Below are 18,435 nucleotides of genomic sequence, written 5' to 3' on the forward strand. Positions count from 1 at the left end.
CTCTTATAAATCATCACAACTCTAATGGGTAATATTCAGACCTATAGCATTGCAAAGATTCTGCACGGTCAACCTTAGATATAAAAATCAACCAGTCATATCCATGTGTTCTTATGTTAGTCTTCACCATGCTGCATATGCACTGGACATGGAACCACTAAAATCCTCCAATGACCTTCTCCATGAAATGGATGGGTTTAGGGCTGGCTTCACAGATACACAACTTATGCAGTTGTTCAGGGCCCACTGCTGAGAATGCCCTCTGCTTGGTATAATGCTGTGCTTTCACTATGCTGGACTTTCAGTAAGTTTGTCTTTGAATATCTGTTTTATAAATAAAGTCCAATAAGGTAATAGACCATGCATATGAGCAGAGGAAGCAGCACACAGTTGTGCTCCAGCAGCAGTCCACACACAGTGGGGTCAGGCCTCTGGCTAACACAGGCAATGCACAAACACTTTAATTGGCGTAATGCGTATCCAAATGCCTGTGGCAAGCAGAATACCATGGGGCCAAGGAAGTGACTGGCACAGGCTTACAAATAGTAACAAAAGTTAAAGACTGTCACATTCAATTTATAAAAGAAACTTATGTTTATACAAAACTTCGGATGGACCAGTTATTAATGAAGACTATATTTAAAACAAATTTTTTAAATGTTTATTTATTTTTGAGAAAGAGAGAGACGGAGCATGAGTGGGGGAGGGGCAGAGAGAGAGGAGACACAGAATTCGAAGCAGGCTCCAGTCTCTGAGCTGTCAGCACAGAGCCCAACATGGTGCCTGAACCCACGAACCGAACCATGAGATCATGACCTGAGGCGAAGTCAGATCCTTAACTGAGTCATCCAAACGCCCCAATGAAGAAGACTATTTTTAAGTTAATTTATCTTGGAATTAAAGATCCAGCATTACAGTGCATAAAAAGACATTTTGAGTTATAAACAAATCATGAAGCCACTTTCAGTTTCTTGTACAGCATACACATTACCGAACATGTCAGAGAAACATCAAAATGCCATTACATAAATTTATCTTTAAGGTCAGGACCTCCTGAATGGCAGAGTGAGGATCTCCATAAATACACTTCTCCAAAAAAAGCAATGAAACACTGGCCAAATGGTCAAAATCAGAACTCTGGAAGTTAACCATGATGTACAACAATGTACAACAATTCAGGGAGTATTTATTCGGGAAACTGCTGAAATTCTTAAGAACAGTAGGAGTTTGTGCCTTGTAACTTGGCCTGCTCCTAACTTGGCTTGCTCCTATCCCTCTCTCTCCAACTCTGTGGTAGCCTTTAAAATAGCAGCCTTGCAACCATGGTAGCTGTGAAACAGAAGCCTTAAGACAACCAGAATATGGCCAGATTGACCTGTTTCATAGCTCCCTGGAAAAGCACCTTTCACTGGACATTGTCATTATTTGATCTGGTTTAGAAATTCTTTCATTGGAAAAACCCTATCCTCAGGGAATTTGTCAAAAACAATCAACTGCATATTTTTACATCTACCTAAAAATATGATATCAGTCAGGCAAGTAAGAGGCAGAACAAAACTTTTAAAGGAAGATCTGGGCAATGAGATGTCCAAAGGACACTTTGAAAAACTCTTGATTTGGAAATCTAGAAAACTGCATGCATGTGCAGGGCTATGTGCATGTCCAGGAGAGCCTAAGAGGTCCCCAAAATCTCAGCTCTGGTTGACTGAGGCTGGAAACGGAAAGCGAAGGCTAAAGCCAAGTTATAAACTTTCTGAGCATCACAGGCATCCCCTAACACACACAGAGCCCCTTAGCAAAAGGTGGGAAATGTTTTGGCTCAAAGCAGTAGTAACAAAATCTCTGACCGATCGTTAACTGACCAGTAAGCTAAGTGTTCAGAGACTTCAGTGGCTACACACTACATGGAATTCAGACTTCACAGAGTTACGAAAACCACTAACCAAATAAAGAGCAACAACAACATGCCTTGGGGAGGGAGAGGAATCAGATTTCCAGAGTTGACACAGTATATTTTCTAACACTTCTGGTTTTTATCCAAAAATTAGGAGACACAAAGAAGCAGGAAAGTATGGCCCACATGCAGAAAAAAAAAAGACAGAAACTGTCCTGGGGTGGAGGGAGTGGGTCAGTGTTGGACTTATTAGACAAAGATTTTTAAATAAGTTATTATAAATATATCAAAGCTTGCAAGGAAACCAATTCTTTGAGTTAAATAATTAAAGGCAAGTATGACAGTGATGCCCATCAAACAGATAATAAAGATAGAGAGTAAAGAGATATTATAGAAACTTTTTGTTGAAAAGTGCAAAAAGAATATTTTCTTTCAAGTGCAAATGAGTATTAAGAAGAATAGACCTTATGCTAACCCATAAAACAAGTACTAATATATTTCAAAAGATGAAATCATATACAACATGTTCTTTGACTACAGTGAAGTTATTTTACAAATCAGCAACAGAAGGAAATTTGAGAACAAACATTAGGCACATAAGTTATTATTTTATTTAATTTTTTAATTTTAATTTTTAAAACTTTATTTATTTGAGAGAGAGAAGGAGTGCACATGTATGCACAGGGAAGGGACATAAAGAGAGGGAGAGAGAGAGAGAGAGAGAGAGAATCCCAAGCAAGCTCTGCACTGTCAGCACGGAGCCCAATGCGGGGCTCGAACTCACAAACTATGAGATCATGACATCAGCCAAAGTTGGATGCTAAATCAAGTGAGCCACCCAGGCACCCCAGGTACATAGGTTTTTTAAATATCCAATGGGTCAAAGATGAAATTTTAAGGAAAATAAAATATTTTCATTTGAATAAAAATTAAAACACACTTTCATTCAATTTCATGACTGAGAATGGTATATCCATTGCATGGGTGTACCAGATATGGTTTATCCATTTCTCTGTCGATAGATTCTTCAATTCTTCCTGCATCTTTTGCCTACTGTTAGCAGTGCTGCTATGACTATTTCTGAATGAGTGTTTGAATACTTGTTTTTAATATTTCCGGGGCATATACTGAAGAGTAATTTTCTGGGTCATATGGTATTATACATTTAACTTTTTTAGAGAAACATCAAAGTGTTTTTCACAGCAGCAGCACCACTTTACATTCCCACCAGCAATGTACTAGTTTGGATTTCCCAACATCCTCCAGAACACTTGCTGTTCTCCATTTTACAAAAAATTACAGTAGTCCAATTGCATATGAAGTGGTAACTCACTGTGTTTTGATTTGTATCTTCCTAATGACTAATGATATTGAGCATCTCTTCATGTGCTTAATGACCTCCTTGGACAAATGTCTGTTCAAGTCCTTTACACATTTTTTAAAAAAGGGTTGTGGTTTTTTTATTGATGAGTTATAAGAGTTCTTTATACATTCTTACTACTAGGTTCTTATCAGATATATAATTTCCAAATATTTTCTCTCAGTCTACAGATTGTTTTTTAACTTTTTTTGACAGAATTCTGTGATGCACGAAATTTTTAATTTATGAAGTCTAATTTATCTACTCTTTCTCTTGTGCTTTTTGGTGTTTTTTTTTTCAATATATGAAATTTATTGTCAAATTGGTTTCCATACAACACCCAGTGCTCATCCCAAAAGGTGCCCTCTTCAATACCCATCACCCACCTTCCCCTCCCTCCCACTCCCCATCAACCTTCAGTTTGTTCTCAGTTTTTAAGAGTCTCTTATGCTTTGGCTCTCTCCCACTCTAACCTCTTTTTTTTTTCCTTCCCCTCCCCCATGGGTTTCTGTTAAGTTTCTCAGGATCCACATAAGAGTGAAAACATATGGTATCTGTCTTTCTCTGTATGGCTTGTTTCACTCAGCAGAACACTCTCCAGTTCCATCCACGTTGCTACAAACGGCCATATTTCGTTCTTTCTCATTGCCATGTAGTACTCCATTGTGTATATAAACCACAAGTTCTTTCTCCATTCATCAGTTGATGGACATTTAGGCTCTTTCCATAATTTGGCTATTGTTGAGAGTGCCGCTATAAACATTGGGGTGCAAGTGCCCCTATGCATCAGTACTCCTGTATCCCTTGGGTAAATTCCTAGCAGTGCTATTTCTGGGTCATAGGGAAGATCTATTTTTAATTTTTTGAGGAACCTCCACACTGTTTTCCAGAGTGGCTGCACTAGTTTTCATTCCCACCAACAGTGCAAGAGGGTTCCCATTTCTCCACATCCTTTCCAGCATCTATAGTCTCCTGATTTGTGTTTGTGCTTTTTGTGCCATTTATAAGAATCCATGGCCAAAGCCAAAGTCATGAAGAGGTATCTCTATGTTTTCTTTTTCTTTTCTTTTTTTAAATTCTTTAATGTTTATTTATTTTAGAGAGGGAGAGAGAGAGAGAGAGAGAGAGAGAGAGAGAAGGGGCAGGGGAGGGGCAGAGAGAGAGGGAGAAACATAGAACTTGAAGTGGGCTCCAGGCTCCATGCTGTCAGCACAGAGCCAGATGTGGGGCTTGAACTCACGAACTGTGAGATCATGACCTGAGCTGAAATCAGACGCTTAACCGATTGAGCCACCCAGGCGCCCCTCTCTATGTCTTCTTATAAAAGCTTTATAATTTTAGTTCCTGAATTTAGGTCTTTGATCCATTTTAAGTTAATGTACTTTATTTGGGGCGGCCAGAGTCCAACTTCGTTCTTTTGCATGTGGACATCTAGTTGTTTCAACACAATTTGTTGAAGAGATTATTCTGTTCTTATAGAATTGCCTTGGCATCTTTATTAAAAACCAGTTGACACTAGATTTATCAGATCATTTTTGAATTTTTGATTCTATTCCATTGGTCTATATATCTATCTTTATCTCAGTACCAGACTGTTTTGATCATTGTTGCTTTGCAGTTAGTATTAAAATCAGAAAGTTTTAGTCCTCCAAGTTTATTTTTTTCTTTTTTATGATTGTTTTGGCTATTTTGGGTCCCTTACACTTTCATAAGAACTCTAGTATCAGTGCTTCCATTACTGTAAAAATAATAATAATAATAATTAATTAATTAATAATTCTTGGGATTTGATAACAATTGCATTGAATCTGTAGATCTCTTTGGGGAGTATTGCCATATTAGTAATATGAAGCTTTCCATTCAGTGAACATGGGAGATCTTTACATTTATTTAGGCATATGTTAATTTCTTTTAGAAATGCTTTCTACTTTTAAATGTACAAGACCTCTGCCCCCTTGGTTAAATTTATTCCTTTTTTTTTTTTTCTTTCATGAGCTATTGTTAATGGAATTGTTTTCTTAATCTCAATTTTGGATAGTTTATTGCTTATGTATAGAGGTAAAACCATTTGTATGTTGATCTCATATTCTGCAAATTTGCTGAACTTGTTTAAAAAAATGACCAGAAAAAGGTGGTCTACCAGAACAGAAGAGCTTTTTGACAACACCTGCCTTACTCTAGGGCAAATAACAACTGTTTCCCCCAACTTCCCAATACTTTCAGCTTACTTTAAGGAAGAATTAAGCTTCCACTCCTAGCTAGCAGCATAAGGCAGAAGGAGGCTGTACAAAGATGTATTGGGCAGCACTCTGTTTTCATTCCACACTGGTGTCTGTGGGATCCAGCTAAGCTTTCATCCCTGTATAGCAGAGAGATGAGGTGAGGCCATGCTCTGCTTTCCCCAGGAAAGTATCAGTGGGACTAAGGGATAAGCCGAATTGCATTTCCACTAGTAGCAAATGTGGCAGTGATAGTCAGCACTCTGTTTCTACCTGCAACCAATAGGAAACTGAACTTCCAGTCCCATCCTGGAAACACGTTATACATAAATCGCGTGACTGCCTGCCAGTAAAAAAGAATAAATAGAATCTACAGCCTCACAACTTAATGCCCAAAGTGTCTAGAATAAAATAAAAATTTCACCCTTCATGTCAAAATCAAAGGCAATCACACCTGAACAACAGTGGACAATTGACAGAAACCAACACTGAGATGACACAGGTATTGGAGGTATCTGACATGGATGGCAGAGTTACAATAATAAAAATGATTCAATGAGCAATTAAAACTCTTGAAATAAGGAAAAATGGAAAAATTTAGGAGAGAAATAGATTTCATAAATAACCAAAGGAAAATTTTAGAACTAAAAAATATAATAACTGAAATAGAAAAATTACTTGATCTCAATGCATGCTAAATTTAAGATGACAGAGGAAGGAAACTAAACTTAAAGATAGATCAATAGAAATTACCTTATCAGGGAAAAAGTGAGAAAACAAACAAAGAAACAGGGACTTGGAACATGTGGACAATATAAAAGTAATCTATTGTTTGTGTTATCAGAGTCCTCAGAGAGATTACAGAGTATGGGGATGAAAACAAATATAGACAAGATAATGGTGAAATGTAAAACTGTACAGATTCAAGATACTGAAATGTCCACAAATGGGATAAACTTAAAGAAACCCACAATGAAATCTCACTACACATCTTTAGAATGGCTAACATTTAAAGACAAAACAGAAAAATATCCAGTGATGGTGAGAGTGTGAGGAAACTAGATTTATAACATTGCTGGTGAGCATGTAAAATGGTACAGCCATCTATTAAATAATGTGGCATTTTCTTATAAAAACAAATATGCACTATTGTGTAAATAAAAAATCACACAGGCATTTATTCTAAAGAATAAAGAAATAAAAACTTATGCTCACACAGAATCTTCTATGCAAATATTCAGAACAATTTTACTTGTATTAGCAAAAAAAAAAAAATGGAAACAAAACAAATACCCTTCAATAAATGAATAGTCAAATAAACTGTGGCAAATGAGTACAGTGAATACTATTCAGCAATAAAATGGAGTAGACCATTGATTCATACAACAAATATGATGGACTTCAATGGCATTGTGCTTAGTGGACAAAAAAGTCTATCTCAAAAGATTATGTAATGTATGATTCCATTAGTATAACATCTGAAAAATGACAAAAATACAGAGATAGAATATAGATTAGTGGTTGCCAGGGGACAGGGAAGAGCAAGGGTGGGGAGTGGGAATATAAAGAGACTGCACAAGAGATTTCCTTTGTAGTTATGGGCTAGTTTTATATCTTGATTGTGGTTTCTTGGGTGTATAGATGAGAGAAATTGCATTCACACACACACACGCACACACACACACACATACACATCAATGCATGGAAAAATGATGAAACTCAAATGTGGCATGCTGTATACTTAACAGTATTATACCCATGTCAATTTTTTGGCTTTGATATTTTGCTACAATTATATAAGATGTTTTCTATCATTAGCAGAGTCTGGGTAAAGGATACACAGGGCTTTATACAAACATTTTAAAAAGAGGGGAAAACTATGGTTGCTGTACTACATGAGGTAAATAAAAAGACTAGAAATGAAAGAATGAAAATTCATAGCAGAGAAATAGAAACTAGAAAAATAGTTAAATCAAAATTTGGGAACTGAAAAATATAATATCTGAAATTTAATTACTGCATTAGCACCATAGCAGAATGTAGATGATAAGCAAAAAGACCAGAAAATGGAATACAAAACCACAGAATTTTCCTATCTGAAGAACAGTAATGAAAATATATTGAAACAATGAACAAAGCTGTGGAGGAAGTGTGAGATAATATTAAAAGTTCTATTATGCTAAGCAAAATAAGTCAGTCAGAGAAAGACAAATGCCATATGATTTCACTCATATGTAGGATTTAAGAAACAAAACAGATGAACATTAAGAGAAAGGAAGGAAAAACAAAATAAAAACAGAGAGGGAGGCAAACCATAAGAATCTCTTAAATACAGAGAACAAACTGAGGGTTGCTGGAGGGGAAGTGGGTGGGGGGGATGGGCTAAATGGGTGATGGGCATTAAGAAGGGCACTTGTTCAGATGAGCACTGGGTGTCATATGTAAGTGATGAATTACTGGTTTCTACTCCTGAAACCAATATTACACTGTAGGTTAAGTAACTGGAATTTAAATAAATAATATTTTTTTTTAATCTGTAAAAAAGAAAGTTCTTTTTTTTTTTTTTTTTAATATATGAAATTTACTGTCAAATTGGTTTCCATACAACACCCAGTGCTCATCCCAAAAGGTGCCCTCCTCAATACCCATCACCCACCCTGCCCTCCCTCCCACCCTGCCCTCCCTCCCACCCCCCATCAACCCTCAGTTTAAAAAAGAAAGTTCTAATGCAGGAAACAGTCAACAAAACTAAAAGACAGCCTACTGGATGGGGAAAGATATTTGCAAATGGCATATCTGATAAAGAGTTAGTATCCAAAATACATAAAGAACTTATAAAACTGAACACCCAAAAAATAAATCATGCAATTAAAAAATGAATAGAAGACATAAACAGAAATTTCTCCAAAAAAATATACAGATGGCCAACAGACACATGAAAAAATGCTCAATATTTCTCTTTATCAGGGAAATGCAAATCAAAACTACAATGAGATATTACCTAACACCTGTCAGAATGGCTAAAATGAAAAACCCAAGAAACAACAAGTGTTGGTGAGGATGTAGAGAAAAAGGAACCCTCATGCACTGTTGGTGGGAATGCAAACTGGTGCACCCACTCTGGAAAATAGTATGGAAGTTCCTCAAAAAGTTAAAAATGGAACTACCCTATGACCTTGCAATTGTCCTACTGGATATTTACTAAAGAATACAAAAACACTAATTCAAAGTGATACATGCATGCCTATGTGTAACAGCATTATTTACAATAGCTGAAATTATGGAAGCAGCCCAAGTCTCCATCAATAAATGAATGGATAAAGAAGAAATGGAATACATACACAGTAGAATATTATTCAGCTATAAAAAAGAATGAAAACTTGCCATTTGCAACAACATGGATGGAGCTAGAGAGTATAATGCTAAGCAAAATAGTCAGAGAAAGACAAATACCGTAAGATTTCATTCATATGTGGAATTTAAGAAACAAATAAATAAACAAAGTAAAAAAAAGAGACAACCCAGAAAACAGACTCTTAACTGCACAGTAAAACCTTGGATTGTAACTTGTTCTGCGAGTGTTCCACAAGATGAGCAAACATTTCTAATAAATTTTAACATAATAAACGAGAGATGTCTTGCAATACAAGCAGTACATGACACTGAATGTCACATGATCACAACTGAGCCAATGATTCTTGAAATTTGCTTTGATATATGAGTGCTTTGGATTACAAGCATGTTTCTGGAATGAATTATGCTCACAAAGCAAGGTTTTGTAGAGAACAAACAGGGGGTTACCAGAGGGGAGGTGGGTGGAGGGATGGGTAAAATAGATGATGGGGATTAAGAGTGTACTTAACATGATGAGCACTGACTAATGTATAGAGTTGTTGAATTAAAATATTGTACACCTGAAACTAATATAACACTGTATGTTCATTATATTAGAATTAAAGTAGAAAACTTAATAAAAAAGAAAAGAAATATTCATGGTGTGTATACGTTTTCTGAATGAAGATATTTGGTAATTAAAAAAAAAACCTTTTAGCGCATAAATAATGAGCTTCCCAGAATGAGAGAGGAAAGATTGGAGCATAAAATTTATTTGAAGAAGAATGTCAAAATTTTCTCAAACTTGGTAAGAGATTTAAATTTAAGGATGTTTAAATGCTTGGCAAAAGTATAAGCAGAATAAACTCAAAGAATACCTATGTTCCTAGAAGCATTGCAATCATAATTTTTGAAAACCAAGATGAGAAATGACTCTTAAAATTATCTAAAGTAAAACAAAGGAGAAATGATTCAAAACCGGGTGATTTCACACCAGAAATCATAGGAGCAAGAATACAGTAAAGCAAAATCATTAAAATGCTAATAGAAAAGACTGTCAACCCAGTAGTCTATATATTCAGTGAAAACAGACTTCAGCAGAAAGACAAAGACTAACACATGGAAGAAAGAAAAGTCAAGGAATTAGTTACCAGATTTGTCTCCTAAGAAATGCTAAAGAAACTTCTGCAAGCATGCAAGCATAAGGGAATAACAGAAGGAGCCAATGAGAAGGGAACCACACGTGGATAGAAATGATAGATGAAGAGATTTTGAATCTGAAAATCACAAATTTCTCCTATTTTGTTTTGAAAACATGAAAAAAGGTGTTTTCTCTTCATCCATAGAGAAAAGATATAATTAATAAATGACCTCATCAATTTTAACTTCTTTTAATTCATTTTTATGTTGTATCTATTAGTTGAAATAAGTTATTTTGTTTAATGCATATATTCAGAGAAAAGGGAGGAATTCAAAGGGAAATTTATCTTCACCAAAATAGAAAACATATCTTTGAAGGAAAACCTGTCCTGGATTATATGAAAACAATGCTCTTGGTACTTTGGCATTTTGTAAAAATAGAGTTTGCCCCTAAAAGAACTAATATTTGATCCTCCATACCATTATTTGTGAATTACTTCAATTATTTTATTTAATCAACATTTCTCATTTGTTTTGCAGGGAAAATAAAAGATGTGAGTTTCAAGTCTTAAATCACTTAGAAAGATATTATTGTAGCAAACTCAGCTTCAGACAGTAACAAGAAAAGGGGTTCAGTATCCTCACATTATACCAAATAAAGATTTCTTCATAGTATATCAATCTACTCCCTTGATACTAAGCCCCTAAAAATATATAATTTGCAGATATTTTCTCCCATTATGTACATTATCTCTTCCCTTTCTTACCTTTTGATACAGTTTTCACTTTTTATGAAGTTAGGTTTGTCTATTGTTTATTTTGTTATTTGTGCATTGGTGTTACCTTTAAGAATCCATTCTTAAATCCTAAATCATGAAGATGTACCTCTGAATTTTTTAAAAAGACTTTTATTGTTTTTAGCTCTTATATTTTGGTCTTTCACCCATTTTAAGTAAATACTATAAATGCAGCAGAACATTAAAAAAATGAATAAGACAGTCCTGTCTATATAATTTATTAGTTGGAGGTTTTTGCTGACCATTTTTAGAGCATTTTAAGTGCCCTACTCTAATAGAATAAAAGAAGCATGATGTTAAATTGCTAAATGGATTGTCAAATAAAGTGGCTGAAATAAGAAGATAAAACAATAAGTACCATACTAGCTTTAAGTTTTTGAGAGTCTGCCAAACCCTTATACATAGTATTGCTCTGTATTACATAGTATTACATAGCAGTACATAGTATTTGGAGACTGCTGCTTTACCCCAATGTTTTGTTCTTTTTTCTTTTACTGAAAATATCTTTCCCGAGTAATATAATATTCACTTTCGAAAAAAATTCCAATTCTGAAATAAAAAACTGGGAAATGCAGCAAGTAATGTAGCCTTGAGCTAATGTTTATTCTTCTGCATAAGTGTCATAACTTCCGAAGAACTTTTGTTGATCAAATGTGATGCTGCTTGCAAAGCATATATCACAGAGCTTAGTGCAAAGAAAGTGCTTAGTGAACGTCAATGGGAATGGTGGTGGTGGTAGTGACAATGGTATTGATGATGATAACAATGATATTATGCCTAAAGAAGACTTTAGGAAATTATTTTGGGGGATGTTGAGCTCAGTCACAATAAATTTAAAATTATTTTTCTACTTTTTACCATTTGATACAAAGCAATGTGGACCTCCATAGGTTTTTCGAGTAAAACATCTAGAAAATAATTCTAATTTTTTTTCTCTGAAGTGTCTAACCAATTATATATTTCACAATAGGTGAAAAGATTTTTTTTGTTCATTTTGTTTCTGCTTCATAGTGATTCTTTTATTACTCCTTTTATTTTTCAGATCAATTTAGTACAAAATTAGTACAAAATTTAGTTCCTATAATCTGTTTCATAGTGATTCTCATATTTCTCTGTTTTATTTTTCAGGTGAACTTAGGAAAGAAAATGGTAAAATTTAATGATTATTTACAAAATATGATGTTCCTACCGTCTGTTTCATAGTGATTCTCATATTTCTCTGTTTTATTTTTCAGGTGACCTTAGGAAAGAAAATGGTAAAATTTAATGATTATTTACAAAATATGATGTTCCTATCATCTGTTTCATAGTGATTCTCATATTTCTCTGTTTTATTTTTCAGGTGACCTTAGGAAAGAAAATGGTAAAATTTAATGATTATTTACAAAATATGATGTTCCTATCGTCTGTTTCATAGTAATTCTCATATTTCTCTGTTTTATTTTTCAGGTGACCTTAGGAAAGAAAATGGTAAAATTTAATGATTATTTACAAAATATGATGTTCCTATCATCTGTTTCATAGTGATTCTAATATTTCTCTGTTTTATTTTTCAGGTGAACTTAGGAAAGAAAATGGTAAAGTTTAATAACAATTTGTTTATAAAATATGATCTTCCTATATGGATTTGTGCTTGCTTCTTCTTTTTTCCGTGTATTATTTTCCTCTGTATAATTTTCTTTCATGATTTTCATTTATGTCTATTATATTACAACTTCCCTTACCTATTTCTTTCTTTGTTCTTCTCCCATTAGTTAACTCACTTCTCACATTCACCCTTAATTTAATGTATTATTTTTCAGCTGTCTCCATGATGCTAGCAATAACTTCTTCTAGTGGCTTTGAGATAAGTGAAATCTAATCTGAGAATATATTTGAAAGAGCTCTCATGGTGCTTGCTGTGCCCACAATCTGATTCTAAGTAAAACTGAAATTCTTCTATGCAAGGCACTATTTAAAAAAAAAAAATGCAATAGGCTGTTCCTTATATAGGACGTCACTATTCTACCTTTTGACTGAAGCCTCAGCTGGCTTGACCAAACATGGAGGATTATGGCATAATGATTGAGTCTTTAATTTGCAGTTTAACATACCTGGGTTCAAGTCATTGTCCATTTACCAACAGAAACTTCATCATGTTACTGACCCCTTTGATTCTCAGATCTTTATTCTGTAAACAGAAGAGCACTACTTCACCATTATTTTGCTAGTATTCAATTGAGTGATTACATAAAACCATTAGATAATCCCTATCTCATTGGAAGCACTGAAAAAACTATAGCTGTTACTGCACAGATGATGGCTAGCATAACAACATTGCAGGTGAAGATATTCATTAATATCAGCATTATAAACTAGTTCAAAAACAATAAACCACTGGGGGATTTGGTAATTTTCTCTTAGACTTCAACTGTAAGATTATTTATGTAAGCATGTGATATATATTTGTTTTGTTTTGAACAAGTGTTCTAGAAAAGTGAGGTGTTTTTTTTTTTAACCTTAATGAAGTTACTTATTTCATGTGTAATTCTTCTAAGGAACTTTAATTTTTCTTTTCTCTGTGGTATTAAAATGGGGTTTTCATTTTTGTGTTTCAGAAAAATTTCAAATGGAAATTGGTAATTGTATTCTAATAGTTAAAATATTTGCAAGATATTATACTGTGGAAATCATATGCTTTGTTTTATCCTGTCCCTTTAACTCTTTATTTTGTGTATCTTTCACATTTTCCTATGGCCTCTCTATATTGCAATTATCATGCTAGGAATGATTTACCTGTTTACCTTGATTAACTCCTAAAAAATCCTGTGATTCAGCTTTATTTTATCCATAAGAAGTTTATGAGGGAGCAACAGCTTGCCTAACATGGTAGTGATGATTATGATAAACCCCTCAAAGAATGCCTGTCTTTGGTTTTGCATTTTTATCTTTTTGAGATTCCCAGTCTTCTGTGTACATCTCCTTTCAGATCAAAGAAGAACCCAATTTAGGAATGGTAAGTAACTCAGAAGTTCTTTCATGGCAGTTCTTAAATTCCACAAACAGTAAGACTCCTAACTCCTCTAAACCTCATTCCCAGAAAGAATCAGACATACTCTACCATTGCCTGTGTTCATTGTGTAGGAGCATAAATGGAAGAGAGTCTGTAAAAGTTAATTCACTTTTTCCCTAAGTTGTAATATCCTTTTTTTAATCTCCCTTTCTCAATTTTTATTCCTTCACTCTGTTTTTCCTAATTCCTTCTATTTCTTCTTCCTTTTCTTCTTCTTTTCTCTACTTTCCTTCCATTTTCCATCTTTCTTTCTTTCCTTTTTTTAATCTCAAACTATCCATCTTTCTGTCATCACTCCTTCATTTTCCGTTTCTATATTCCTTTCTTCTTTTTGTTTTTAGTTTGCCTTTTTTCTGACTTTATATGTTTTCACACATATACACAACTCAATCATTTTGTATTCAGGAAAGGAATGGTCACATGTTTGTGAAGAAGGAAAGGGACAGAGAGATAAATATGTAACTGAATACTGAGAGAATGTCAGTGATGAGAAGAGAGAAAAAGAAGGACCATGAAAGGGTAAAAATATTTAATCATTTTGTTCACTCGCAGGCTGGCAGAAGGCATCATTGTACCCTGGTGAGTACATTGTCCTGACCATGATAATTTTCCCTGATTTTGAGGTAGATACTTAACCTCCTAAATTCTATAAGATATCATGCTACTAACTACCACTTGACATAGAAAAATGTATTGTATATAACTCTGTTCCATAGAAAACTTACCAAGAATGGTAACTTATAAATTACTTTTCTTTTTATCTTTTTCTTACCTGTGTTTCATGGGACACTTACAATTTAATTAAAGAAGATCTTAATTAATAAAAACAGTACCTTGTCAGTTTAAAAAATTTATTTTTTCCTTTTTCACAATTCTAAGGAGGTTTTATATTAATGTGAATTACTTCTAGCTACTCTTTCAAATAAACATGAACACTGTATTTCTAATGTATATACAAAGATTCCTGGTTAAAAAGCTCTACTTGGAAGATGTCCTCTAAGCAATGACTTTGATCTGGACTCTTTCCATTGTGTAACTTCTCAATGTTCTAGATGTCCTTCAATTCCTCAAAATTTTTTGAGAAAAATAAATGTGAAGATGACCCAAGAATATAGTGTTTTGTAGCAGGGATTGAAAAGCCATTCACCAGTTCTGCCTACATAGGCCAGTTCTCAGTCATGTGGTTTCACCTAGACACAATGTGAGCTAGGAAAGGTTGTTTAGCTGTTTACTCAGAAAACAGAAAAGCAATAAATATTGCTAGGGTTTTATCATCTCTACAAGCTATCTTTCAGGTAACCAAAGATCAATTTAGTGTTTCTTTCTCAGTATATAACTAACTTGTTCCTTTTTCAAAAAGAGAAGCCAAGGGTCCATGGGGTCACTGCAACTGATTTAAAGGCCAAGATCTCTGAGAGATGCTCTTCTTTCAGTTGATGTAACTCTTCTGGATCTTGTAATCTGTGTACTCAAAGACAGGAATCGTCTGCAGCCTCCATTCCATGCTTAGACAAATGAGGATAAAACATGGAATAAAAATTTCTGTTTAGAATAAGGAGAAAGCACAGCAGGCATCATTTACCAATAGAGTACGGATTCCCACCAGGCCATATTTTGAAGGGCTCTATTCTAAAGGTGGAAGAATTTTCCTGATTATTTAGATCCTTATTTTGCTCTTGAGATCCAACTTGCTTTCTATTGTCCTTAGTGACCCTTGACTCTCCCTCACATCAAATGTATAGTGGCATAGCACACACTTCTGGCTTGTGGAAATTTCCTATTACAAAATATGCTTTATAGCTTTCACGCTTACAGAATTGTTTACTCTGAGCTCATTTTTTTGAAAGTGTTATTGGATATAATTTATATACCATACATTTAAGTGTTCACTCATTTTTTAAAAATCAATTCAATAATTTTTAAGTTCATTTACAGAGTTGGGCAACCATCACCAAATCCAGTTTTATAAGGTTTCCATCATCTCCAAAGATCTTTTGTTTCCATTTTCTGCCAATCCTTTCCTAGGCTCAGGCAATCCCTACTCTTCTTACTCTCTACAGCTTTGCCTTTTGGACATGTATAATTGGAATCATGTAATATGTGGTCTTTTATTCTGTTCTTTTCATTTAGCATAAGGTTTTTGAGACTCTTGTTTTAGCATGTTTTAGTATTTTGTTCCTTTATATTGCCAGGTAGTATTCCATTGTATGCATATGCTACATTATGCTCACTCATTCTCCCAGATAATAGGCATTTAGAATACTTCCACTTTTTTTTGCAGTTACAAGTTTTTATTTAAATTCCAGTTAGTTAGCATATAGTGTAATATTAGTTTCAAGAGTAGAACTTAGAGATTCATCATTTGTATAATACCTGGTACCCATCACAAGTAACCTCCTTAATTAATATCCATCACCCATTTAACCCATTCCCCCACCCACCTCCCCTCCAGCAACCCTCAGTTTGTTCTGTATAGTGAAAAGTCGGTTTTGTGGTTTGCCTCTTTTTTTCTCCCTATGTTCATCTGTTTCTTTCTTACATTTCACATATCAATGAAATCATATGGTATTTGTCTTTCTCTGACTGACTTACTTCACTTTGCATAATACATTCTATCTCCATCCATGTTGTTGCAAAATGGCAAGATTTCATTCTTTCTTTTGGCAGAGTAATATTGCTGTGTGTGTGTGTGTGTGTGTGTGTGTGTGTGTGTGTGTGTGTATACACATATATATACATATATATGCCACATCTTCTTTATCTTTCATTAGTCAATGGACATTTGGGCTCTTTCCATAGTTTAGCTATTGTAGATAATGCTGCTATAGACATCAGGGTGCATGTATCCCTGTGAATCTGTATTTTTGTATCCTTTGGGTAAATACCTAGTAGTGCAATTATTGGATTGTAAGGTAGTTTTTTTTTTTAGTTTTCTGAGGAACCTCCATATATTCTCCAGAGTGGCTGCACCAGTTTCTTTGTAATTGTGAATGGAATAGTTTTAATTTCACTTCAGACTGTTCATTGTTAACATATGGTAACATGATTAATTTTTGTATTTTACTTTTTTTAATCCTGTGACCTTACTGAATTCATTAATTTGTTCTAGTTCTAGCAGACTTTTGTGGGCACTTGTATGATAATGCTACAGGAATGATGAGTCAACTGGGAATAAAAGGAGATTTGTTGGGGTGCCTAGGTGGCTCAGTCAGTTAAGCATCCAACTCTTGATCTCAGCTCAGGTCTTGATCTCAGGGTCATGAGTTCAATCCCCATGTTGGAGGTGGAGGCTACTTTAAAAAAAAAAAAAAAGGAGATTTCCTTCTTTTTTAAAACTTTAATTCTTTTTTTTAACCTGACTGCATAGAATCTCCATTACAATGCTGAATAGAAATAGCAAAAACAGACGTGCTTGTCTTGATCCCTACTATGGTGTGAAAAATTCATTTATTTGCTATTAAGTATTTTGTTTGTTGTAAATTTTTCATAAATACACTTTATCAGGTTGAAAACTGCTCTTCTAATTTAATGATTTTTTGAAATCACAAATAGGTATTAGATTTTATCAAATGCTTTTTCTGTGCTTATTGAGATGATTATGCCATTTTACTGGTTGTTTTATTAGTATAACTTGCTACATTAATTGATTTTCACACATTAAGCTGATCTTGCATTCTGGGCACAAACCCCATTTGGCAGTGGTCTATAATCTTTTTTGTATGTGTTGTTACACTGTTAATTTTTATTGAGAGTTTTGCACTTCTATTCATGAAGGATATTTGTGTGTCTTTGTCTGGCTTTGGTATCAAGGTAATACTAACTTTTAGAATGAGTTGAGAAATATCTTACCCACTTTTATTTTCTACAAGGTTGTGTTAAATATTGCTATTATTTACTTTTTAAATTTTTGATAAAATACACCAGTAAAGCCAACTGGGCCTGGGAATTTCTTTGTGGGAAGTTTATAATTAATAATTCAAATATCTTACTTGTTAGAGATCTGTCTAGATTTTCTATTTCTTAAGTCATCTTCAGTAATTTGTATTTTAAAGAATTTGTGCATTTCATCTAAGGCTAATTTAGTGACACAGGGATTTTCACAGAAATCCCATTTTAGCCTTCTAATTTCTAAGAGCTCAATAATGATGCAAAACCCTCTTTTGTGTGTGTGTGTGTGTGTGTGTGTGTGTGTGTGTTGATTGTTGTGCCTTTATTTATTTACTTCTTTATTTTTGCCTTTTTCTTTAAAATTTTTTATTTAAATTCCAGTTTGTACACCTATGGTATAATGTTAGTTTTAGGTGTACAATTTAGTGATTCAACACTGATGTAAAATACTCAGTGCTCATCAAAACAAGTGCCTGGGGGCACCTGGGTGGCTCAGTTGGTTTGGTATCTGACTTCGGCTCAGGTCATGATCTTCTGGTTTGTGAGTTTGAGCCCCGCATTGGGCTCTGTGCTGACAGTGCAGACTCTGGAGCCTGCTTCAGATTCTGTGTCTCCCCTGTTCACGCTCTCTCTCAAAAATAATAAATAAACATTAAGAGATGGAAGCGCCTGTGTTTCTTATTGAGCAGTAAACTATGCTGACTTTTCTAAGAAGGAACATTTATTTAACTGAGAAGGTCAATATTAGACTT

At 34.3% G+C, this 18,435-nt stretch overlaps 1 protein-coding gene across 11 annotated transcripts in view; it reads left to right on the forward strand.

Moving 5' to 3' along the window:
- The window catches only part of LOC109260698 (butyrophilin subfamily 1 member A1-like), a 36,084-nt gene that overhangs the window by 14,523 nt on the left and 3,126 nt on the right, over positions 1-18,435 (forward strand). For 2 of the 11 annotated variants that reach the window (XM_053905170.1, XM_053905166.1), the window contains exons 4-11: positions 11,872-11,892; positions 11,979-11,999; positions 12,086-12,106; positions 12,193-12,213; positions 12,300-12,320; positions 13,341-13,361; positions 13,712-13,738; positions 14,348-14,374. In XM_053905170.1, the coding sequence (XP_053761145.1) occupies positions 11,872-11,892; positions 11,979-11,999; positions 12,086-12,106; positions 12,193-12,213; positions 12,300-12,320; positions 13,341-13,361; positions 13,712-13,738; positions 14,348-14,374 (180 nt within the window). The remainder of the gene's footprint in view (positions 1-11,871; positions 11,893-11,978; positions 12,000-12,085; positions 12,107-12,192; positions 12,214-12,299; positions 12,321-13,340; positions 13,362-13,711; positions 13,739-14,347; positions 14,375-18,435) is intronic. The other 9 variants (XM_053905169.1, XM_053905168.1, XM_053905167.1 and 6 more) reach the window with 9 other exon arrangements.

The sequence above is a fragment of the Panthera pardus genome, unplaced genomic scaffold (genome assembly GCF_024362965.1).
Source record: "Panthera pardus isolate Hobbes unplaced genomic scaffold, ASM2436296v1 HiC_scaffold_17, whole genome shotgun sequence".
Lineage (NCBI taxonomy): Eukaryota > Metazoa > Chordata > Mammalia > Carnivora > Felidae > Panthera > Panthera pardus.